This window comes from Equus caballus, chromosome 9, assembly GCF_041296265.1.
Source record: "Equus caballus isolate H_3958 breed thoroughbred chromosome 9, TB-T2T, whole genome shotgun sequence".
In the NCBI taxonomy this organism is placed as follows: Eukaryota; Metazoa; Chordata; class Mammalia; order Perissodactyla; family Equidae; genus Equus; species Equus caballus.
In genome coordinates, this window is record NC_091692.1 from 6,258,368 (window position 1) to 6,284,384 (window position 26,017).

At 39.7% G+C, this 26,017-nt stretch overlaps 1 protein-coding gene across 12 annotated transcripts in view; it reads left to right on the forward strand.

Moving 5' to 3' along the window:
- The window catches only part of IMPA1 (inositol monophosphatase 1), a 50,401-nt gene extending 24,773 nt beyond the window's left edge, over positions 1-25,628 (forward strand). For 5 of the 12 annotated variants that reach the window (XM_014727930.3, XM_070221388.1, XM_001489233.6 and 2 more), the window contains 2 exons: positions 1,094-1,245; positions 2,107-3,688. In XM_014727930.3, coding sequence (XP_014583416.1) covers positions 1,094-1,245; positions 2,107-2,222 — 268 coding nt within the window. In that variant the 3' untranslated portion in view covers positions 2,223-3,688. Of the gene's footprint in view, positions 1-1,067; positions 1,246-2,106; positions 3,689-11,727; positions 12,112-20,501; positions 21,928-25,318 lie in introns of those variants that run through there. The other 7 variants (XR_011421195.1, XR_011421193.1, XR_011421194.1 and 4 more) reach the window with 4 other exon arrangements.
- Positions 25,629-26,017: the final 389 nt, after the last annotated feature.

Here is a 26,017-nt window from a genome sequence, read left to right on the forward strand (position 1 = left end):
ATAGGGTTCAGAACACATATGAAAATGTAAACCACAGCCTCAATTATTTGGTAATTGAGTGCTCTCTTTGGTAGCATTTGCCCGTAAAAGAATATGCTCTTCGTGACTACAGGAACTCTTGCCCGAGAGCCCGTGATGTTATTAGAAGTAGACAGAAGTCTTGCCACTACCTTTCACTATTGTGCTTCCAGCCCAGGCTTCTATCTCTGAATAGAATACCAAGGGATTATTTGTGAAAGATCTTGGTATTTGCTTTCTGTGATGTGAGATATGAATTGCCACATATCCCATGTGAAAAGGGAGAAAATAATACAATTTGTAAACTAAAAAAGCTACTAAAGTTAATTTGGTTTTGTGTATTTGGAAAGTGGTCAGACGTTGTAGAGATTTGTCGTAGTTGCTAGTTCTTTCTTAAACTCGATATGCACTAAGAAGATAGGCAGTAAAATGTGTTTGAAATCAGAGGCAACATGTAATTCTAATCCTTTTTTTAAAAAAAATTGCTTTGACATATAGGATGTACCCAGGTGCAATATTTTTTCGTTTTTATTTTTTAGGTAGAAAACAAATACCACATTACCTTACCCTGGTACATCCCAAGGAAGAGATGCTATGAGAAGGCAAACATGAAATCTCTTCCCAGGCAGGGCTAGGTCTGAGCAGAGCCGGGCCTGCTGCTGTCCCTGTAGTCAAGTGTACCAATGCTCACTCGATGGGAATGACCATTACCATATTTCCCCTCCTAGAGACTACTTGTATTGTAGGGCTGTGGTCCCTAGACAAATATGAATATACGTGTGCCATTATGGTAGAATTATAGCATTTCCTTCAGTTTTTTCCCCCTGAAAATATCATTGTTTTAATATTTATCTTGTTAAATGATTGCTTTGTGAGGATTAATTTTGTCACTTGTATAGTGCACTATGATAATTAGATTTTATGTATTTTTAAAATTAGATATGACTTTTTTTTTACATTTATCCTCCAGATTGGTTCAAGTTATCTCAATCAACACTTAAACTGAAGTTAAGGAGGAATACCTTCTTTGAAAGAATTATTTTTTCCAGTCTTATTTTTCAATGTCATTTGTTAGGATCCGAGGCGTTGGAACAGCAGCTGTTAACATGTGCCTTGTGGCAGCTGGGGTTGCGGATGCATATTATGAAATGGGGATTCACTGCTGGGATATGGCAGGAGCTGGCATCATTGTTACTGAAGCTGGTGGAGTACTCATGGATGTAACAGGTGAAATTAGGGGACAGTAAAGCATTTTTCTCTTGATTGGACTTTCCTCCATATATGGCTTTTTTTTTAGCGTTTGATGTATGTTATGCTTCAACCCTTAGAGGCAAAATAAGCCATGTAATTTTCTGCAGAATCAAAATAACAAACATTGGGCGATAGAGGGAAGGATAAGATGCTAATCATAGTGTGGGATTAATAATGATACATGGCTCAGCCTTTGCAAGTGTGAGTAGCAGGAGCTCTTGAGAGGCCACAGAAAAAGTCTAGAAGGTCCCTGGATTCGAGGATTGTACTGAGAGCCCTTGGATGGTGACCCTGGTGGTGGCTGACAGTGGACTTCCTGCACCATCACTTTCTGCCCTGGGCCTACAGAGCTTAAATACTTGCTTTGAACTCATGGGGAAATTTTTAAAAGTGAAGGTGAGCCTGGGTTAAAAGAATTCACCAGTGATCTGGGAAAAAACAGCAAAGAAATAAAGAAATGGGAAGGAGAGTGGTATGAAAATGCATTGGAGTCGTTTTTCTTCTCCATTGATTCCCAAACATTAAAAAAGCAATAAGAATAATAAAAAGAAATAAAAAGAAGAAATAGAAGAGAAAAGATGATGTTTTTCAGATTGGTAAGATTGAAGCCCCCCTTCCCTCCAAAACTGGTATTTACTAAAAAAAAAAATGCTTAGGAACTCATGTATGTATTGCCAAAGATTAAACATTATGGTTATGTGACAGAATAGATTTCTTTAAGGATAACTGAAAGTATTAAAATGTTGTGATTGACCATAGTACCTATTAGTATACTAGTTGTCTAGAAATTATTTTTGTACAGGATATAACCCTTTCCCATATTTGATTTGATTTTAGGTGGACCATTTGATTTGATGTCACGAAGAATAATTGCTGCAAGTAGTAAAACTTTAGCAGAAAGGATAGCCAAAGAAATTCAGATATTGCCTTTTCAAAGAGACGATGAAGATTAATTATGACAGCCTCATATGATCAAACACGGTTGCGTCTCCCCAGATTTGCTGACGCACTGAAGGTGTTAGAAAATTTAGGACACCTGTTTCAGATATATAATATAATGGGCTTAAATTGTTGTCAATGTCCAGACTAAAAAATTGCAACTTGTTTCATATTTTGCTAAGACAGTATGAAAGAGTAGATGAAATGTTTGTTTTATTGTTTTAAAAGATTTTGCATGTAAGAAAATCCTTCAGGAAAAATACACAGGCAGTTGATGAGATAGTTACCATATCAACTGAGATAGCTAGCAACGTAGTTTTTAGGTATATCTGAGCTTCTGAAATTTTGACTTGCTATTTATACACATAACATTCTTAATTTAGAAAGTTAACTTTTTGGAACAAATTTTCTCTTGAGTTCCAAGAGCCATGTTGAATTAAGCTTGTAAGAGTAGAACGAGTGTTTCCCAGACCGAGGTTTCTTTCTCTGCAGAGAACCTTGCTGTACTCGTCAGTGCGCGTGTGGCACTTAGCACAGTCCTTGTCCCACGAAGGCAGTCCAGAAACAAGCACTGAAAGAGTGACTGGTTCACAGGTCGCAGTTCCTAGTTAGAACAGATAAATAAGTCGTGAGCGCACTGTTCTCTGTTTTTACTTCAGGTTTTGAAGTAAAAATCATCTCATCCTTTTCATATTTCACATTACCATTCCTTTTAACATTTCATATTGCTGTGCCATTTCAGTTACTGTAATGCCAGATATCATTCCTAATGGTGGACATTTCTGCAGTTGATATACTTTTCAAAACACTGCATTACAGTCTTTGGATTCCTTTGAAGTCCCTCTGTAAAAGCGAGGAAACTGGTTCCAAAAAGCATCCTTATCAGGTGTCTGACATAATTAGAAGCAGTATAACATTTTACTGAATTCAATATTTATTATTTCACAGATGTGCAGGCTGATGTGGTTGTCACAGGAAACCCACAACCTGCACGTATACTGTACTGTTAATATTGAACTGTTTGTTCTTCCCAGACTCCTCATTTAACTGTGTTGCCACTGGATTCTATTCAGCCTTTAAATATTCCTTAATAGTCTTTGGCTTATCGAACTCAAAAAGAAAATTGTCCTGGTTCATAGATATTTTTAAAAGATTAATTTATTGCTTAGCCTTGTTGCCTGCCAGTGAACAGACTGTTAGGTGTTGTCCTAGGCTCATGTGAGCCTTGTATCTGATAAAATGAAGTGCATCTATCAAGACCTCAGGGTCTGGCGTTATTTTATTGTTGTGCACATCCAATACATTGAATATATGTGATGCTAAGATTTGAGGAGTATAATTACTGTATTTGCACTGTTGGTCATGTGCTGTAAAAGCATCTCATACTGTTTTAAGACAGGTTGTTTTTGCAATTAAATTTATTTTAATTAAGATTATCATGAATAAAATTTTAAATAAAGTATAATTGATATTTCTGTAATTAAGGTTTATAGTTTAAACTGCTTTTAGGGATTTTGTGTTGAGGTATAAATATTTGACACTTGCACTTGTAATTGAATATATGTTCTTGTTTTTTGCCTAGAGTTTTCCCAACTTTTCTAAAAACTTAGAATAATTTTTCAGTAGATAGCTTTTTTCATTTTTTTTATTCTAAATGCAATTAGATATATTGTAGCGAAAACCTCTTTAGCCATTGAAAAAGGATGATTGACAAGTGAAGTATCCAGCAACAATTTGAAATTAATCTTTTTTCGAGTGACAGGATGTCTCAGACTTAATGTGTATAATATGTGTTATTGGCAGGGTATATATAATCTTTCTGTGTGTGTATACGCACACACACTCATACATGCATAAAATATACACACTTGAACACCCTTCCCCCTTTTTTAAACAAAAATGAGCTCATTCTATCATGTACTTATCTGTGAAGCGTTCTTTGGCTTCCATTTGAATCACCGGTGTCCCTGGCTGCGGTTCAGTGTCAGGGTCAGTAGTTTGCCTGTCATATGTATCGTTTTGACTCAGTTGTCCTTCGTCTCAAGATCTCGTCTAGAGCCTAAGATACTATATTTAAAGAAAAGAATAATCATTTCAGACCGTTTCTATTTGCTTCAAGTTCGTGGACCCCTGTTTTTTACCCTACCCTGTTTTATAAATATAAATACTTTTTATTGTTATGTAATTAATACATGTACGTAGTTAAAAATTTCAAGTAATATGCAAAGCTCAGAATGCTCAGAATGGAAAGCAGCATTTTCCTATGCCATTCCACCCCACACGAGTCCATCTCCGCAAACTGTTCTAGGAGTTTCTGCTGGTATTTCTCTCCATATTTTAAAAAATAGATATATTCTGCTACAGCTTCATTTATTGGCTTTATTCATTATCTATTAACTTGTTTATTACGGAAGATGAGAGTTTTGTACTCTCACCTCACCCTGTGAGTTACCTTTACCTCCTCCTTTCTGTCCTCCTAGTATAGTAATGTTTCTTTGCTGTTAAATTTATACTCAGTCGTTTTTTTGTCTTGGATTTTTTGGTGAGGAAGATTGACCCTGAGGTCACATCCATTGCCAGTCTTCCTCTTTTTGCTGAGGAGGATCGTCGCTGAGCTGTCTGTGCCAGTCTTCCTGTGTTTTGTGTGTGGGACACCATCACAGCATGGCTTGACGAGCAGTGTGTGGGTCCGCAACTGGGGTCTGAAACCATGAACCCCGGGCCGCCAAAGTGGAGCACGCGAACTTAACCACTATGCCAGCCCGGTTTCTGTTTAATGTACCACTTTTATTCACTGGTTAGCTAACTAGTAGTGTGTTATGATTACATTTTTTTTTCCTGTGCAACTTTTTGTTTTTCCTGAAGTTAACGCATTTTCCACAGGATTGTAAAACCTCTTTATTTTCCATTTGTTCAACTACAGTCGGGTTTTATGTTCTATTTTTGTTGCCTCCTGAAGATACATCTTTGGGGCCCTATCCTTTTCTTCCAGGCTGGCTGGTTACTGGCTGGGTGTGCAGTATCTCTGTCCTTCCGGGGCTTCCATCTGCTTCTCTTGGTCCCATCGTTTGTGTCCTGGAGCTTTTGTGTCTTATTCTCTCATTTTGGTGAGCCCCTCTTCTAGGGGCGTTCCGTGAAAAGGTCCTTGGGAGGTGACATTTTGCGATCTCCCATGTCAGAAAGCATCTGTTGCCTCCTGTTTCACTGATGGTTTGGCTGAGTTTCCCATTCTAGGTTCAAACCAACTTTCCCCTCGGAATTCTTACAGCATCTCTTAGTTTTCAGTGTTGCTGAGGAGAAGTCACTCCAATTGTCAGTCCATTGACAATTCTTTTCTCTGCAAGAGGTTGGGGTTTTCTCGTTATTTCTGGAGTTTTCTAATTTCCCTCTGATAATCTTTGATGTGTCTTTTTTTTCGTTCATTGTGGTAATTATTCATGTCCTTCATCTTGGAATGTTCTCCAGTTCTTCAGTGTTTTGTTTCCTTCATAATTTCCTCCCATTTCCTCGCTTCCTCCTCCTCCTTTCTCTCTTTCTGGAATATCTATTATTCAAATGTTGGACCTCAGACATTTATCCTCCTATTTTCTCTGTTTTACGTCTTTTTGCTTTGGGGGTTCTGAGGGATTTCCTTAACTATCTTCCAACCCTTCTGTTAACCTTTTTTTTTGCTGTCATTTTTAATTTCCAAAAGATTTTATGTATTCTCTGGTCCTTTTGTTTTTAAGGACCCTGTTCTTGGTTCATTGATTCAGTATGTTATCTTTCTCGGGGTATTCTTTTTAATATTTTTTAATGTTGTTCCATCCCTTTATTCGACCCTCTGCGTTGTCCCTTTCTTTCAAGTTCTTCAGTTTTCAGTTTTTTTGATTTGGTCTCTCTTTCATTTTCAGGGATTCTCAATTATCTGATAATCCTTTGTTAGGAAAATATAACATTAAAATTTGTGGGATGCAGGTTAAGCGTTACTTATAGGCAAATCTATAGTCTTAAGTGCAAGGCAAGGAAAGAGTGTAAGGATTGACTGGGAGAAATAAAATGAATTCACAGTCTATGTGATTGTCCACTTAGAAAATGCAAAAGGATCCACAGACAAACCAGTCCTTTTAGTGGCTTTAGTGATGTCACTGGAGGTGAGGTCGATGTACAAAACTCAACTGTATTTGTGTGAGCTAGCAACACATGAGATAGTGTTTAATGAAGATACCATTTACAGTATAAAAAAAGCCATTAGATGCCTAGGAATTAGTTTAATGAAAGATGTGCAAGAGCTCTACCCAGAAAGACTGCAAAACATTCCTGAAAATTTTTAAAGATCTCTATAAGAGTAATATACCATGTTTATGATTTAAAACAATGTTGTTCAACTGTCAATTCTTGTCAAATTGATACAGATCCAAGCAGTCCCGATCAAGGTGCCAATGTTTTGGGTGAGGAGGTAAGGTGGGGGATTAGCAACTTTTATGGGAACGTAGAGAGCCAAAAATAGCAAAGAACATCTTAAAGCAAAAGAGCAAAGTTAGAAGACTGCACCACCAGATAGCAAGCCTTGTTACAGAGCTCCTGCAATTGAAAGAGTGATGCTAGCACAAGGACGGACAAAGAGATCCATGGAATACTGTCCAGAAATAGACTCGAGCACATAGAAATGTGTTGTTCATGACAAAGGTGTCACTGCAATGCAATAAAGAAAGGGTGGTCTTTTCAATAAATGTGGAATCAATTGGATATCCACATTATAGGGGAGAAAGAAGGAATCTTGATCCATCACACCATGCACAAACATTAATTCCAGATGGATGTTTAGGTTTCTAAATATGAAAGGTAAAACTAAGCTTCTAGAAGACAGCATGGGAGAATCTTCCTGATCTTGCTAGACAAAGACTTAGTAAATAAGAGATGCAAAAAAGCACTACCTGTAAAGGAAGATTGATTAATTGGGCTGCATTAATATTAGGAACTTCTATCATCAAAATACACCAGTAGGAGAGTCAGAGGACAATCCACAGAGTTTGTAATACATGCATCTGACAAAGTATATCCTGAGTACATAAATAACTTCTACATATCAGTAAAAAAAGATAATCCAGTTACAAAAGGACAACTTGAACACAAGCTCCACAAAAGAATATATCCAAACTAAAAGTGCTCAATATCGTGTTATCCAAGGAATGCAAATTAAACAATGTTTAGCTTATTAGACATGTTTAATTTATTAGTAACTTATTAATTTATTAACCCTAGATACACAAAAAATGGCTAAAACAAAACAAAAATCCAGCAACAACAAAAGAAACCAAATGAACTCCGGATGATGCCAAGTGCTGTAAGTCTGTGAAGCACCTGGCCGCATTTATCACTTAATGCTTCTGCTCTTTTGGAAATTGCCAGTGATGTCCTAATTTACACGGGCCAAATGTCGTCTGCCTTTAACTTGATCTCTGCAGTTCTTTCCCTCACCTGTTCTCTGTTTGTAAAATCACACTTTTAAATTTCTCCTCTTGGTCCACTTCTTAGGCTCCTTTGCCAACTTTTCTTTCTCTGGTAATGCCCTGTCCTACAGGTGCCATCCTTAGTCCTCTCTTCTGTCCAGTCGCTCAGGAAACTCCTGCCTTCCCGTGGCTTCATCTATCACATCCATTCTCCTGACTCCCAAATCTTCACGTAGGCCCATATTTCCTGTCTGAGTTCTGCTACGACCGTAAACCATGCGGGCGGAAGGAGTATGATCTGACAAGGCTCCGAGGAGTGCAGGGAAGAGCAAGTGTTTGGCTGAAGTCTACAATGGGTATGTTAGGTGGGACCATCGTGTGGAAAACTTGGTCAAGACAAATTGGAGATGGGGTCTGGGGGGAAGGGAACTTCAAATGTAACAGGTCCTGATTTGAGAGGGGGTGGAGAGGGATGCATACAGGAGAGTGGCAAAAAAGTTTCTGGGCAAAAAATTGGTTTGGTTAGAGACATGTCGAGCTGATAAAAACAGAGGGCTTCCCAGAAGTAACCGATTTCTCTCAAGTAGCCAACTCACCCAGCCACTCACTCCCCGACCCCCACAATCCTCAGAGGGGTTGTAGTAGAATTCGATGTGTTAAAATTGAAACGTTGCTTTGAGTCATCCGTTTGTCACCTGGTGAGCCTGATTTGAAAATTATCGTCCCAGCCTTTTTATTTCCACGGATTAACACTAGGTGGCAAACTACACATAGGGAATTATCTTATGTTAAGCATTTTGACTTCTGAAACATTTTCTTTTCCCTCCAAATAACCTCATTAGCCAATATTTGTTTAATAATTATTGAGTATTATTAATATTAAGTATTAATATTTAATAAGTATTAAGACATGGGTACTTTTTCATAAATTGAATTAGTCTATATTGTGGGTCAACTCTTACTCCCTTCAGCAGAGCCGTAGATACCTAGTATATATTATGGCCTGGATTTTAGTCATCCGCCAGTTTTAGGTTTAAAAAGAGGTTCTTTAATTATAAACATAAATAAAATGAAATGTTTTTCTTTTGTTATCATACTTGAGAACACCTCTACCAGTAAATTTCAACGTCCCTGTCAGTTGACCCACTAATGGAAAATGATTACAAATGTCCTGCTTGCCCTCCTTAGGGAGCTCGTCCATCCATCTCCAGCCCTTGGACAGTATTATCTGCCCACTTTTCCTGTTCCTTAGAAACAGCATTGGCCTGGATGCTGGAGATACAGAGGTGGGTCGGATATGTGAGGAGCAACATAAGAGAAGTATGTTAATGCGGTCATTGATTCAGGACCTAACAAGCGGCAAAGGATCTTCACATTCCTGACCTCCAAGTGGCAGCAATGGGTCCAGCCCCCTCTAAGGTGACATACCCAGGGCAGCCAGGACAGGGTACTCTGGAGCTGCTTGGGTTTTTCCAGGAAGCACTGGGGTTCTCCATTCTAAATTTCCTTCACTACTTTAGGGTTTCAAGTGTTAAACAATTATTTGACCTTGCACATGATGAAAGATGACTGGAGAGATTTAGAGGCTCAAGGAATCTTTCTAAATGCCGATACATGATCACCAGCCTAATGGCTCCCCAGTTGTCTTGGGATACAGTCTAAATTCCTTACTGTGGATTAGAAGACCATTGAAGAGCTTGCCCCCTCTCCGTCTTTCTCAACCGTATCACCCTCAGTTTCACGTACACCATGTAGAGGTCAGATTGAATTTCTCTCAGCTTCAGCAACATACCTTCTTCTGTCTCATGAATGTTCACAAGATGGGAAGTTTTTTGTTAACATTCTCTCTCACCTCCCATTTGGAACCCCATCTCAATCCATGCTTAACCCACCTTCACTTGTTTAACTTCTACGTACATTTTAGGTTTTAGCTTCCATGTGACTTCCTCCAAGAAGCCTTCCCTGACCACCCAAGTATGGTTTTGTATCCTCTCTGGAGTGTTCTACATTTCCTCGTTCAGACTACTTACCACACCATGTTATAATCACCTCTTTTCTTGCCTGTAAAGATGAGACTGCAAACACCGTGGAGGCAGGCTTGCTTATTCTTGTATTCTCACTCTCTGGCTCAGGGCTTGGCAAATATCAAGTCCTCTACAGACGTTTATTGAATAAGTGAGTGAGGCCTCAATATCTCATAGCATCCCTTTTATGCCATTTTGTACCAAGGTTTGAGAGCAGTAACTTTATGCACACCTGCAGATAATAAATTGTCTAAAACCAGCACAAATTGTCCCTTTCCTAGAAAACCGAAAGACCATCTTATCTAGTTCTCGATTGATTTAGGAAACAAAATATCCATGAAGCTCCAAAGTCTTGTGGATTCACTGTAGATTCAAGGTGACAAGATGTGAGATGTGAAAAATCTAATGAAGTTCGTCTCTTTTACTACAAAATTGAAATGAACGAAACTTTACACGATCAGGCAGAGTTCGTGTGTATTGTGACCTTTACGACATTGAGAAATTTGGACGATTTGGGTCCACGAGAACAGGTTTAGGTCTTCCCAAAGAGCAGTTCCATAAGGATGAGCTCTTAATTTTTCTTAATTTTTGGCTCCGTGTAAAGATAACGGGCTTCAGTAGATAGAAAATCCTTTTTAGTTCCTATCTTGGGTCGAGCTGAACTAGCAAAAATCAGATTCCTGGATAACATTGTTATGTTTTTTGTCCTCTCTTTACCAAATCCCAACATAATTACTTTCACATAACTATGTGAAAGCCTATTTTAAAGTTATAAGCAATGGCCCATGAACCTCTGAGACTCATCTTGAATGTCTGTAAGAATGTTTTGTATTTCACAAGATTCTCTTTGTCATTCTCTAGAATAAATTCCTCTATGATCTTAATATCAAAAGTAATTGTTCTTGTCTTGAGAATTTGGTTGGTTTTTATCTGAGAGATCAATGGGAATGTGTTAAAATTACAAATTCTAGGATCTCAGCCCAGATCTACAGAATTTGAAATTCAGTGAGGCCTGAGTGATTCTACTTTTTATAAGCTCTTCAGATGACTCAGATGCAAATAAAAGATTGGGAATCCCTCTGATAGACGAGAATTATATAAGTGACTAGATTTCTCTTCAAATTCAGCCACTGGATAGATTAGAGGCAGATTTATGGTTCACCGGTAGCACGTTGTATAAGATCATCATGTTATGACTTTTAATTCTTTTCCTGTCTCCCCACGTTTTCATCTTTGGTTTATTTTTATTTCTTTTTTCACCCCACTTCTAATTTAAATTCTTGTCATATGACATATCCACATAAGCCATCTTAAATCTTTTTGGAACATAACAAGAAACAAACAGCTAGATAGCCAGACAAATACATAAATAATTATTGCACTCAGCTTCTGTAGAGAAAAAGTATTCTTGGCAATTGGTGCAGAGTAAGCACTTTTGGCTGACCTAAAGAACGCCCTGTGTGTGTGGGTGTGTGAGTGTGTGTGGGCGTGCATGCTGGAGGAAAGGGGAGAGGAGGTCATGCATGCGGATTAGGAAACTATTGTACTTCTGTTTATCAGTGAAAGATTTTTTAATTTTTCTGTCAAAAAGCAATTGTATTTAGTTGTTGCTCTTCATTAAATTCACGGTTTATGTACCAGCCAGAAAACTCATGTCTGAAACAGTGACGTGGATGTTTTGATGGCACTGCCCTTTCCCCTCCATTGTGCCCTTTCTTACTTGGCCCCAAACCTTTCCACCTTAATCCTTGTCTTGTCTTTGGTTCCTTGCAAGCTAATCCCCATGAAGGCATTAATTTATAGGAGCTTTACAGAGTGATTCTCAGAATTACTGGGAGTGAAGAAGGCCCCTAGATTGTCTTGATACGTTTCAGTAAGAGGAAATGTAATCTCTGCTCTTCTATCAGTAGTACAACCACCATGCTTTTCAAAATCACTATAAATGGCGTTAAGCCTGGGAATTATACCACACGGGTAACTGTATGGTTTATGTATCTGAATGACGGGTCAGGTGTCTGTGGCTGGGAGAACCAGATTTTCTTCTCTTGTTTTACTCTCTTCAGTCATTCCCAGGAGGAAGCTCCAGTGAGACCACGGTTTGAGACATGTCAGCTAAATGACCTCAGGGAGTCATTACGGGCATGCAGCCTGACACCAGCTCTCTGTCCTAGAAACCAGGCTTGAGGCTCTTGGGCTTCACTGCAGTTGCTGGATTTTCGCTTTTTGGATATCTACTTGTCACCTGGCTCCGTCTGTTCTAAAATATAAGTGACAGCTCAGCTTCAACATAGCAAGATCAACTTTATAATAATTGGGTAAGAATTGGGTCATTTTGGTTCAGCTGAAAACCCTAGCATCTGATAAATCTCTTGGGGAGGGGGGAATTTCTCCTTCTACTCCTCTTGAGTTCTAATGGCTGGACTAATAATAAAATTGGCACAAGACCACATTAATATGAGAAAAACCAATTTAATACATATATATTGGAGATCGTAAAAAAAGATACTCTCCAAGATGGGCAAAGCAGGCTGCTTTTATTTAAATGTTTTACACAAAGAAACAATAAACTTGTGAGGAATTGACAGGACAAAGAAACTTGGGTTTGGTGCTGGCCTGGTGGCGCAGTGGTGAAGTTCGCATGTTCCACTTCTCAGAGGCCCAGGGCTTGCCGGTTTGGATCCCAGGTGCAGACATGGGACTGGTTGGCAAGCCATGCTGTGGTAGGCGTCCCACATATAAAGTAGAGGAAGATGGGCATGGATATTAGCTCAGGGCCAGTCTTCCTCAGCAAAAAAAGGATTGGTAGCAGTTAGTTAGCTAAGGGCTAATCTTCCTCAAAAAAAAAAAAAATAAGAAACTTGGATTTGGGGTATGTAATTAGTGAGGAATTTGAGCAGAGTTTAGGCTTAACGTAGTAAGTTAGTAAAAGCAACAAGGTTTATTTATATAGGCTTCTTGGCCCTGAATTTCCTGGCTCTGGTGATAAGGATGTCTCTATCTCCTGGTGTGGGGAGGGTACCTTTCACATGAAAGATTTATTTCCTGCTTTCAGGGGGAAGAGACAGAAGATGGTCAAAATGTTACTAAGTCAAAACAAGTAACATTAATTCAAAATAATCAATATGCCAATGCAGGATATTTTGGGGTAGCCTGCCCTGGGCACCAACAAATCTAATTGGAAAATGTTATTCAGTGCTCTGTAGGTTAACACAGTGCTTGTCAAACTGCTACTAAATTTTGAGATAAGTATTAAGCAAAGGAATCCACCTAAAGACAAGGGTCTTCAGTTCATCCAACACTCTGAGCACCTATTTTGTGTAAGATATGGGCCAGGCATTGCAGGGACCTGGAGATGGGAAGACTGATAATTATGGTTAATAATGAGAGCCAGGATCTAGTGAGCACCTGGTAGTCAATATACGTAACTTAATTTAATTTAATTTGAAAAAGTTGAGCATAGCTCACTTCTTACAGATAAGAGAACTATGTCCAGAATGGATAAGGAGCTTGCCCAAGCCCGTGTAGATAGATTTAGAGTTAGGATCCAAAGCTGCTGCTTTTTCCTAGCTACCATGCCACTTCCAGCATGGGATGTGGGTGTGTGTGTGTGTGTGTGTGTGTGTGTGCTCGCGGGGAGTAAGACTCATAAATCAATAACAGACACACCTTGGAGAGATTGCAGGTTTGGTTCCAGACCACTACAATAAAGGAATATCCCAATAAAGCAAGCCACATGAACTTTTTGGTTTCCCAATGCATATGAAAGTTATGTTTAGGGTAACGTCAGCAACATGGTGGAGTGAGCTGCGCCCTTTATCTCTCCCTCTTTGAACTACAACTAAATGGACATTCACTGACCAATAGGAAGCCCACACAGCACAATGGCACACCTGAGAGACCCACACAGCTATACATCTGAAGGTGGAAGGACTGGGCCTCCAGGAAGTAGTGGAGATTGGTGAACACTCCCCAACCCTTTCCTGGCAGCTCAGTGCGTGTGTGCCAACACTTTCCTGGCCAAACACCCACAGTGCTGCTGTGGTCCTGCAAGTGGGAACGTGTCTCAGCATGACTGTAAGAAGAGGCAGAGGCAGCCCTGAGCCCGTGTACAAATGCTTTCCTGGCCAGCTGGAGAGCCCACCATGCCACTGTGGTACCAGTGGCCCAGGTCTACGTACATGTGTTAATGCTTTCTCAGCTGGCAGGACTGAGTACAGTACTGCTGTGGCCCCACAGGTGGGAACGTGCCTTGACGCAACTGTATGAAGAGGCAATGGCTGCCCTGAGCCCACCTGAGAACACTTTTCCAGCTGGTGGGAGCCCCCACCAGACCACCATAACATCCAGCAGATGGGGTGGGATCAGAAACACAGCTCCTGCTTCCCCCCAGTGGTGGAAGGTGGAATCCATGGCCTGATACTACCACAAAAGTGCTGGCAAAGGGTTAGTTCATCAAACACTGGTGAAAAACTACAGCAACAATTCAGAACAGAAGGAAAATGACAAGTCTCCAGAATCCAACCCTGAAGTCACAGAAATTTACAGTCTAAATGGCAGAGAATTCCAAATAGCTGTCATAAAGAAACTCAATGAGTTACAAGAAAGCTGAGAAAGACAATTCAATGAGCTCAAGAATAAAATACTGGGTAGAAAGAACACTTCACCAAAGAGATTGAAACTATATGAAAAAAAACAAGCAGAAATTCTGGATATGAAGAACACAATTAATGAGATAAAAGTCTAGAATCCTTTAAAAATAGAGCTGATATGGAGGCGAGAATTAGTGATTTACATGATAGAAATATAGAAATGTTTCAGGTGGAGGAGGAGAAAGAAGTAAGATTCTAAAAAAATGAAAAAAAATTCTTCAAGAAATATCCAACTTAATTAGAAAAAGCAACTTAAAGATTATAGGTATTCCAGGAGGAAAAAGGAGCAGAGAGCTTGTTCAAAGAAATGTTAACTGAGAGCTACCCAAACCTGAGGAAAGAACTGGACTTACAAATATATGAAACCAATAGAACTCCTAATGACATCAATGCTAAAAGACCTTCCCCAAGGCATATAATAGCAAAACTGGCAAAAGTCAATGGCAAAGAAAAAATATTAAGGGCAGCAAGGCAGAAGAAAATAACCTACAAAGGAACTCCTATCCGGCTTTCAGCGGATTTCTCAGGAGAAGCCTTACAGGCTAGGAGAGAATAGAATGATGTATTCAAAATACTGAAAGACAAAAACTTTCAGCCAAGAATACTCTATCTAGCAAAACTATCCTTCAGGTATGATGGAGAAATAAAAGCTTTTCCAGATAAACAAAAGTTGAAGGAGTTCATTGCCACTAGACCTCCCCTACCAGAAAGTATCAAGGATGATATCATACCTGAAACAAAAGGCAAAGGTCTACAACACTTTGAGCAAGAAGATAAATAGACAAAATCAGAAAACTGCAGCTTTCTTTCTGAACAGGGTAGCAAATACTTAATTATAACTTAGAAGATAAAGGGAAGGAAAGCATCAAAAGTAACTATAAACACTTCAATTTAGTTGCAAACTCACAAGATAAAACAGAATAATTTGTGACAACAATAACTCAGAGGAGAAGAGGGAAAGGGTGGAACCTACTTAGGCTAATGGAGATAAAAGGCTATCAGAAAATGGACTACCTCATTTACAAGATCTTTTACATAAACCTCACAGTAACCACTAAATAAAAAATCAGAGCAGAGACACAATTCATAAAAAAAAGAGAAAACTGAGAAAACCACCACAGAAAACCACCAAAATGAAATGGCAGTCAGAAATACAAGGGATGAGAAACAATGGAAATATAGAACAGCCAGAAAATATGAGATAAAATGGCAGTATTAAGCCCTCATATATCGATAATTACTCTAAATGTAGATGAGTTGAATTCTCAAAGTGAAAGACGCAGTGTAGCTGGATGGATTAAAAAACAAGACCCAACAATATGCTGGCTCCAGGAAACACATCTCAGCTCTAAAGACAAACATAGGCTCAGAGTGAAGGGATGAAAGATGATACTCCAAGCTAATGGCAAACAAAAGAAAGCAGGTGTTGCCATACTTATATCAGACAAAGCAGACTGCAAGATAAAAAAAAAAAAAAAGACAAAGAAAGACAAAGAGGGTCAGTATAAATGATAAAAAGGATTTTCCATTGAGAGGACATAACACTTATGAATATATACGTACCCAACACATGAGCACCAAAGTGTATAAAGCAACTATTAACATTCCTAAAGGGAGAAACTAACAGCAACTCAATAATAGTAGGGGACCTCAACACCCCACTTACATCAATGGATAGATCACCCAGACAGAAAGTCAACAAGGAAATAGTGGATTTAAATGAAGCAGTTGATCAGATAGACTTAAGAGATATATAGAGAGCAGAATACACATTCTTCTCAAGTGCACATGGAACATTCTCAAAGAAATACCATATATTGGCAAACAAGGAAAGCCTCAATAAGTTTAAGAAGATTGAAATCATATCAAACATCTTTTCTGACCACAATGCTATGAAACTAGAAATCAACTACCAGAAAAAAGCTGAGAATGTCACAGTTATGTGGAGACTAAACAACGTACTACTGAACAACCATTGGACCAATGAAAAAATCAAAGGAGAAATTAAAAAATACCTGGAGACAAATAAAAATGACAATACAACATACCAACTCTTATGGGATGCAGCAAAAGCAGTTATAAGAGGGAAACTCATAGAAATACAGGCCCACCTCAACAAACAAGAAAAATCTCAAATAAGTAATCCTAAACTGCGCGTAACATAACTAGAAGAAGAACAAACAAAGCCCAAAGTCGACAGAAGGAGGGAAATAATAAAAATTAGAGCAGAAAAAAATGAAATAGAGACAAAAAAAAAAAAACAGTAGAAAGGATCAAGGAAACTAAGAGCTGGTTCGTTTTTTTTTTTTTAAAGATTGGCACCTGAGCTGACATTGGTTGCCAATCTTCTTTTTCTTCTTCTTCTTCTCCCCAAAGTCCCTTGGTATACAGTTGTATGTTCCAGTTGTGCATGCCTCTGCTTGTACTCTGTGGGATGCCACCTCAGCATGGCCTAATGAGTGGTGCCATGTCTGCGCCCAGGATCCAAAGCAGCGAAACTCTGGGCTGCCACAGTGGAGTGCATAAACTCAACCACTCGGCCATGGGGCCAGTCCCAGAGCTGGTTCTTTGAGAGGAGAAACAAAATTGAAAAACCCTTAGCCAGACTCACTACAAACAAAAGAGAGAAGGCTCAGGAAAATAAAATTAGAAATGAAAGAGAAGAAATTACAATGGATACTGCAGAAATATAAAGGATTATAAGAGAATACTACAAAAAACTGTATGCCCACAAGTTGGATAACCTAGAAGAAATAGATAAGTTCTTAGATTCATACAACCTCCCCAAACTGAATCAAGAAGAAATATAGAATCTGAATAGACCAATCACAAGTAAAGAGATCAAAACAGTAACCAAAAACCTCCCCAAAGACAAAAGTCTGGGACAAGATGGCTTCTCTGGAGAATTCTACCAAACATTCAAAAAAGATTCAAGACCTATCCTTCTCAAACTAGTCCAAAAAATTGAGGAAGGTAGAACAATTCCTAACTCATTCTATGAGGCCAACATTACCCTGCTACCAAAACTAGACAAGGACAGCTAAAAGAGGGAAAATTATAGGCCAATATCACTGATGAACGTAGATGCAAAAATTCTGAACAAAACATTGGCAAACTAAATACAGCAATATGTTAAAAGGGTCATACACCATGATTAGTGGGATTTATACCAGGGATGCAGGGATGGTTCAACATCCACAAATCAATCAATGTGATACACCACAATAACAAAATGAGGAATAAAAATCACATGATCATCTCAATAGAAGCAGAGAAAGCATTTGACAAGATCCAACATCCATTTATGATAAAAACTCTCAATAAAATGGATATAGAAGGAAAGTACCTCAACATAATAAAGATCATATATGACAAATCCACATCCAACAGCATACTCAGTGGACAAAAACTGAATGCCATCCCTCTGAGAACAGGAAAAAGACAAGGTTGCCCACTCTTGCCACTCCTATTCAACATAGTACTGGAGATTTTAGCCAGAGCAATTAGGCAAGAAAAAGAAATAAAAGGAATCCAAATAGGCAATGAAGAAGTGAAACTCTCACTGTTTGCAGATGACATGATTTTATATATAGAAAACCTTAAAGAACTCACTAGAAATCAACTTACAAAAATCAGTTGTATTTCTATACAATAATAATGAACCAGCAGAAAGAATACAGGGGCTGGCCTGGTGGCACAGCAGTTAAGTGCACACGTTCCACTTCTCGGCAGCCCGGGGTTTGCCAGTTCAGATCCCGGGTGCAGACATGGCACCACTTGGCATGCCATGCTGTAGTAGGCATCCCACATACAAAGTAGAGGAAGATGAGCACAGATGTTAGCTCAGGGCCAGGCTTCCTCAGCAAAAAGAGGAGGACTGGCAGTAGTTAGCTCAGGGCTAATCTTCCTAAAAAAAAAAAAAAAGAAAGAATACAATCCCATTTACAACTGCAACAAAAAGAATAAAATATCTAGGAATAAATTTAACTGAAGAAGTGAAAGACTCATACACTGAAAACTATGAGACATTACTGAAAGAAATTGAGGAAGATATAATGAAATGGAGAGATATTCCATGCACATGGATTGGAAGAATAAAGATAGTTAAAAAGTCCATATTACCTAATGCAATCTATAGATCCAATGAAATCCCAATCAGAATCCCAATGTCATTCTTCACACAAATAGAACAAAGAATCCTTAAATTTATATGGAACAACAAAGACCTTGAATAGCCAAAGCAATCTGGAGAAAAAAACTGGAGGCATCACAATCCCTGACTTCAAAATGTACTACAAAGCTATAGTAATCAACACTGCATGGTACTGGCACAAAAACAGACACACAGATCAATGGATCAGAATTGAAAGCCCAGAAATAAACTCACACATCTATGGACAGTTAATCCTCGACAAAGGAGCCAAAACCATACAATGCAGAAGGGAAAGTCTCTTCAATAAAAGGTGTTGGGAAAACTGGACAGCCTTATGCAAAAGAATGAAAGTAGACCATTATCTTGCACCATACACAAAACTAACTCAAAATTGTTTAAAGACTTGAATGTGAGACCTGAAGCCGTAAAAATCCTAGAAGAAAATATAGGCAGTACGCTCTTTGACATCAGTCTTAGCAGCATCTTTTTGAATACCATGTCTACTCAGGCAAGGGAAACAAAATAAAAAATTAACAAATGGGACTATATCAGACTAAAAAGCTTCTGCAAGGCAAAGGAAAGCATGAAGAAAATGAAAAGACATCACATCAACTGGGAGAAAATATTTGCAAGTCATATGTGATAAGGGGTTAGTTTCCAAAATATATAAAGAACTGATACAACTCAATAACAACAAATAAAAAACTTGATCAAAAAACGGGCAGAGGATATGAACAGACATTTCTCCAAAGAAGATATACAGATGGCCAACAGGCACATGAAAAGATGTTCAACATCACTAATTATTAGGGAAATGCAAATCAAAACTACAAAGAGATATCACCTTATACCTGTGAGAATGGCTATAATTACCAAGATAAAAAGTAGCAAATGTTGGAGAGGATGTGGAGAAAAGAGAACCCTTATACAGTGCTGTTGGGAACGCAAACTGGTGTGGCCCTTCTGGAAAACAGTTGGAGATTTCTCAAAAAATTAAAAATAGAAATACCATGTGATCCAGCTATCCCACTACTGGGTGTTTATCCAAAGAACACGAAATCAACAATTCAAAGAGACTTATGCACACCTATGTTCATCGCAGCATTATTCACAATAGCCAAGACATGGAAGCAACCCAAGTGCCCATCAACTGATGAATGGATGAAGAAGATGTGGTATACACACACACACACACACACACACACACACACACACACACAGTGGAATATTACTCAGCCATAAAAAAAGACAAAATCATCCCATTTGCAACAACATGGATAGAGCTCGAGGGTATGATCTTAAGTGAAATCAGCCAGACAGAGAAAGACACATACTGCATCATTTCACTCATATGTGGAAGATAAACATACACATGGATAAAGAGAACAGATTAGTGGTTACCAGAGGGGAAAGGGGAAGGGGTGGGTGAAAGGGGTAAAGGGGCACATATGTATGGTGAAGGATAAAAACTAGACTACTGTTGGTGAGCACAACGCAGTCTATACAGAAATTGATAAATAATAATGTGCACCTGAAATTATACAATGTTATAAACTATTATGGTCTCAATAAAATAATTGAAACAAAAGTATGATCTAAGACAAAAAAGTTACACTATACTATAGTCTATTAAATGTGCGACAGCATTACATCTAAAAAAACAAAGTACATAATTAAAAACTGCTTTATTGCTGAAAAATGCTAACCATCATCTGAGCCTTGGGAGAATCATAATCTTTTTGATGGTGGAGAGTCTTGCCTTGATGTTGATGGCTGCTGACTGATCAGGGCGGTGGTTGCTGAAGGCTGGGGTGGCTGTGGCACTTTCTTAAAATAAGACCACAATGAAGTTTGCTGCATCGATTAACTTTTCCTTTTGTGAACAATTTCTCTGTAGTGTGCAATGCTGTTTGATAGCATTTTACCCACAGCAGAACTGCTTTCAAAATTGCAGTCTCAAAGCCTGCCATTGCCTTATCAAGTAAGTTTATGTACTATTCTAAATCCTTTGTTGTCATTTCAACAATCTTCCCAGCATCTTCACCAGGAGTAGATTGCATCTCAAGAAACCATTTTCTTTGTTCATCCATGAGAAGCAACTCCTCATCCATCAAAGTTTGACCATGAGATTGCAGCCATTCAGCCACATCTTCAGGCTCCACTTCTAATTCCAGTTCTCCTGCTGTTTCCACCACATCTGCAGTGACTTCCTCCACTGAAGTCTTGGACCCCTCGAAGTCATCCATGAGGATTGGAATCAACTTCTTCCAAATGCCTGTTAATGTTGATATTTTGACCTCTTCCCATGAATCACAAATGTTCTTGACGGCATCTAGAATGGTGAATCCTTCCCTGAAGGTTTTCAATTTACTTTGCCCAGATCCGTCAGAGGAATCACTCTCTGCGGCAGCTGTAGGCTTGTGAAATGTGTTTTTTAAATATCTACCACAAATCTTCAATTTGTAAAAACTGCAGTATCTGCATAGTGTGATAAAGTGAAATGTAATAAAACAAGGTATGCCTGTAACTATAATACCAAGAAGAAGAAAATAAGGAAATTACGGTGGGAGAAAAACCAACAGTGTGCTATAAAGATCTGGAGGAAAAAACCCTCAGGAGGAATTGGAAAACTGGCTCTTGAATTGAGCTAAAGGTCTCAAGGAATGGATGCAACAGGGAAGGTGGAGTTGAGACTGGTACACCACGAGGAAGAAAAAGTGTGAGAGAACACCCAGAGACAGGAAAGGACTTGTTAGTGTAGGAAAGGTGAGAACTCCAGTTTAGTGAGCATTGAGGGTCGGTCTAAGTGATGAGGATTTTTAGGCTGCTTAATTTTAAAATGGCTTATGATGAGGATTTTTAGGCTGGTTAGTTTTAAAACTACAGATGAGATTCAGGCTCCAAGGAGTGGAATTTGTTTGCCCCTTTGTTGGGAAACATTTACATTTCTAAGGGAAACCTCTATCTGTGAAGATGCCTCCCTCTCTGTGCCAGGAAGAGGGGGGGATGGTCTTATCTCTAGAGGCTCTTGGTCAATGCCAGAGGCAAGAACTTAAGTTGGTTGCTGTTTGGCAATCTCATGTAACTGGTTTAGGGTGGTGGCGTCTAACCTTTCTAACCTTTACTTAATCTGATTTGATTCTTGTCTAAAAGTCATGGGATCACCCAATGACCAGACCCCACCCGCACTGATACCATTTTAACTTTTTTTCATGTTCTTTCCTTTGTCTTGTAAAGAGATGAATCATATACCTATGCCTTATAAAATTAGCCCTAACCCTCAACTCGGGGCAGCAGCAGGAGCTCTGACTGCCCGTGGGTCCTGTCCCCACGCACCAGCTCTGCCTGCCCATGGGCTCTGTCCCCATACCAGCGGGGGCAGCAGAAGCTCTGACTGCCCATGGGTCCTGTCCCCATGCTATTCCACACTATTCTCTAAATAAAAGAGCACTACTGCCAGATCTTGAGAGTCTAAGAAATCTTTCTTTCGACTCCTCGGCTCACCGACCCCGCATCATAAGGGCCCGCCAAGAGGACCTCATTGTGGAGAGCCCTGGACACCCAGCTGGGCTCAGGAGTTTCTCTCTAAATTGTTGGTAGACCTCTCAAGGTTGTTGGGCAGCAGAGAGATTGACGGCAGCTGCACTTAAGAAGATGAAGAGCAGATTGCATACAAGAGTGGTCTTTGGAAAGCACAGAGACCAGTTAAAAAGAGTTTTAAAGAAGTCCAAGAAAGAAAGAGTGAGGGCAACTTGGCTGTGGGCAGCAGGCACTCAGAGGAGGGGAACAGATCCAAAACTCATTGTAGTGATTTCATCCTTAGGACTTTGGCAATGACTAAGGAGATTAGGAGCAAGTTTGGGGGTGAATTCAGTTTAGGACATATTGACATTCAAGCAAGAGTAGAAGTCAAGGTAGAGATGCCCAGAGGGCAGTTGGAATAGCTGCCTAGAGTTTGCAAAGGGAGGATAAGACATGAGAGATTTCTGCACACAGGTGACAGTTGACACGATAGGAGAAGAAGCAATTGCAGAAAGGCAGAAGAAAGAGATTGGAGATAAAAGCCTCTCCTTGGAGGATCTCCGTAGAGTGTGGATCCATCCACTTGGAGATAGGTTGGTTTATCAGGGAAGTTGGCAGGTATAAAATAAAAATAGTGACTAAAAGCAATTTAACCCCATCAGAAACTGGTATCTTGACCTCTCAAAATAAGATGGTGGTTATCAACTATAAATACAATCTGACTGTGGAGAAAAAAACCTGGGTGCAATGAAGGAAGAGCTGTATAGAATCAATTGGCGAGCTTAACTTTACAGAGCTCCTCATTCACAAAAGACCTAACAAGGAGGGAAGAACCACCCCTCTGGTTTTAATAAAGGGTGAATGTGTCGATGCAAATAATTCATAACCAACCTAATGACAAGAGATTTTCACATGTTGAGGCATATGGGGTGACTATTCGAGTTCAAAACTGATTTGGCTTGAACTAGAAAGCCTGACTTATGGCCTATCAAACATGCCTTGTGCATCTGCTTATCCATTAAAGTAAGGACTCTCTCTCAGATAAAGAATGCCTCCTTCCCCGCCTATACCCTACTGGGAACGCCCTATTGGTAATACCCGGATTAGTCCCTTTCCTGGCAGCATGGTCATTTTGACCTGCTAATTTGCAACTGAATACCTCTTTGAAAATGTTTCCTGGGTGTGTTTAATGTATGTTCTTTGTTCTAAAAGGATATAAGACTGTACTTAAACCCATGCTTCTCTGGAAAGCCTTCTAAGACCTTCCTGGGTTATAATCCTCACTCTGGCTCATAATAAATGATGTGGGCTCAGCGAGCCAAGAAGTTGAAAGAAAGATTTCTTGGACTCTCAAGGTCTGTTAGCAGTGCTCCTTTATTCAGAGAATAGCATGGGGACAGGGGCCATGGGCAGTGAAGAGCTGCAGGCATGGGGACAGGACCCATGGGCAGTAAGAGCTGCAGGCATGGGGACAGGACACATGGGCAGGAAGAGCTACAAACATGGGTTGAGGGTAGGGCTAAATTTAGGGCATAGGTATGCGAGTTATCTCTTTACAAGACAAAGGAAAGAGTATGTAAAAAAAGTTGTTAAAATGGTATCAGTGCAGGTGGGGTCTGGTTATCAGGTGGTCCTATAACTTTAGATAAGAGTCAGATGATCATGTCAGGATGTCCTATGCTTCCCAGAGGATGATATAGATCAGTGTGTAGGGCAGGACGCCTTGGGCTTCTCCCTGGGGCAGCCTTGATCCTCATCAATAAACTCACCCCAGTTTTGATTTATAGGTTGGTTATGGATTTTTTGTGTCAACACTATAAATTCAGTATTCAGTTGCAAATTAGGAGATCAACATGACCATGATGCCAGGAAAGGGACTAATCTGGGTGTTACCAATATGGCATTACCAATAGGGAAGTAGGAGGGGAAGTTGGCGTTCTTTATCTCAAGAGAGATTCCTTATTTTAATGGATAAGCACATGTACAATGTATCTTTGATAGGCCATAAGTCAGGCTTTCTAGTTCAAGACGAATCAGTTTTGAACTCGGTTACCCAATATACCTCAATATTTGAAAATCTCTTGTCAGATGACACTCTAGGCCTCTTGATTTTTGATATTCAGGATTCCCCTGGGTTGTTTTTGTTGTTGCTGCTGTTTTTAAATAACTGTCAGCCTGAAATAACCTCTTTTCAGTTTTCTCCTTTTGGTTTGTTTTCTTATGTCTGTGTAATAGAAGCAGGACACTGGCAAACCCTTTTAAAAACATAAACCTAAGGGGTAGGCTGAGAGAGATCCACGAGCTGCTCCTGCACCCGGTAATTCTTTCTGACTCCTTCAGCTCTGAAAGGTGAGCCTGCTTCATGACCGAGTAATTACCTAGGCATCGCTACAAACTGAGCAGGCATTTATTCAGGCCAGAAGCATTTCACATGGTAGATCTTTCTTTCGATATTTACCATTCTGTGTGGGCAACTTAGGCCAGAGTGGTGCTGATGACTTTCAAACACACAAAGAAGGGTTAACAGGTTTGAATGACAGCTATCGTGCCCTTAAGTCATTTGGCGAGTGGAAGTGATTGTATAGGGCATATAAAGATTGAGAAAATAACTACTATAAAATAAATAACAAAATAACACCATGGACACTGACCCCTTTATATGGGCACTAGGTTATAGTCACAGCAGGCTCAGTAGATCCTGAAAGGGCAGCTCAGCTCGACTCATCCTCTGCTCTCCACCCCAAGCGTGAATGGCTCTTCAAGGGAATCCATTCAGCCCAACGTGGACATTGCTTTGTCTTCTCCCTTTCTCCTCCAGTTGCAAAATTCAGGAGAGCTGACAAGTGAGAAACTGTTTAAAGACTTGATGTCTTCTGAAGAACCAGATCTTGTTCATTTTAGACTCTTTCCTTCACCTACTGTTTAAGAAAACGGAGAGAACATACAACTCTAGGATAATTCAATTGAGCCAACCAGTAAGGGGTTGCTTCCTATTTTGGATACGCGGGGAAGTAGTAAAGGACCTTGGGGAGAAGGGTTTGGAGTCAATTAGTCCTCAGTTCCATTTTCTGCTCATTGATTTCATTGTGGTTAAGCCATCGAAGCAAGTTATTCTGGAGAACCAGCCGGGGCAGGCTTTAGGGGCTGGGTTACGGTGACGAGCAGGCAGACACGGTCCTTGTTCACATGGAGTATCCCCATTAGTTGGAGGAGACAGGGAATTAAAACAAACCATAACGTCACTGACTGGTTGCCCTGATGAACTCAAGGGTGGGTTTGGATATTTTAACTCTTTTTCCAAATTGTTCTTTTTCCTTTTGTTATGTTAAGGAGATGTAATCACCACTCCCCCAACCAGACCAGGCATCACCATGAGAGCTACAGCTATGACCTTTGCCTTATTTTTAATGCTAACATCGCTCCAGGAGGACCTTACGCCTTAAGACCTTAACCTGCAGTGCATGTGGAAGGATGTTTTCCAACTGAGCCTGCGCAAGCGAATGCCCACCTCTCCTTTTGAATATTCATTCCCCATCCCAAATAAATGTCCCTGCTTCCCTTTGTTGGAGGACGCTATGACTCTGGAAATGATTCCTCATGGTCTCCTATTTGCTGCAAATATACTTTACTTGTCAGACAACTACTTCTGGTGGGGAGTCTGATTTAACTCTCCAGGAGGGAACGCACGTCGGTTCGGGAACAAGAAAGAAAATCCAAACAGGGCCTGAGGTTCAGAGTTCCCAGGTGGTCTGGTGGGCAAAGTTCTCTGAGGTGTGGTACCTCTCGCTATCCGTGTGACCCCTGGCAAATGTCTCAGTTTCTCAGTTTCCTCCGAGTGTTGTTGGGAGGATGAGTTAAATAATATCTGCAAATCACTAAGGACACAGAATGGTACATAGGAATCTCACAATGAACTTTATTGATATTGTTTTAAGCTCCCCGATGACAGGATTTTGAAGCATTTTGTTCACTCACTGCTATACCCCCAGTGCCTAGAGCTATTCCTGACACATGGAAGGCACTTAATAA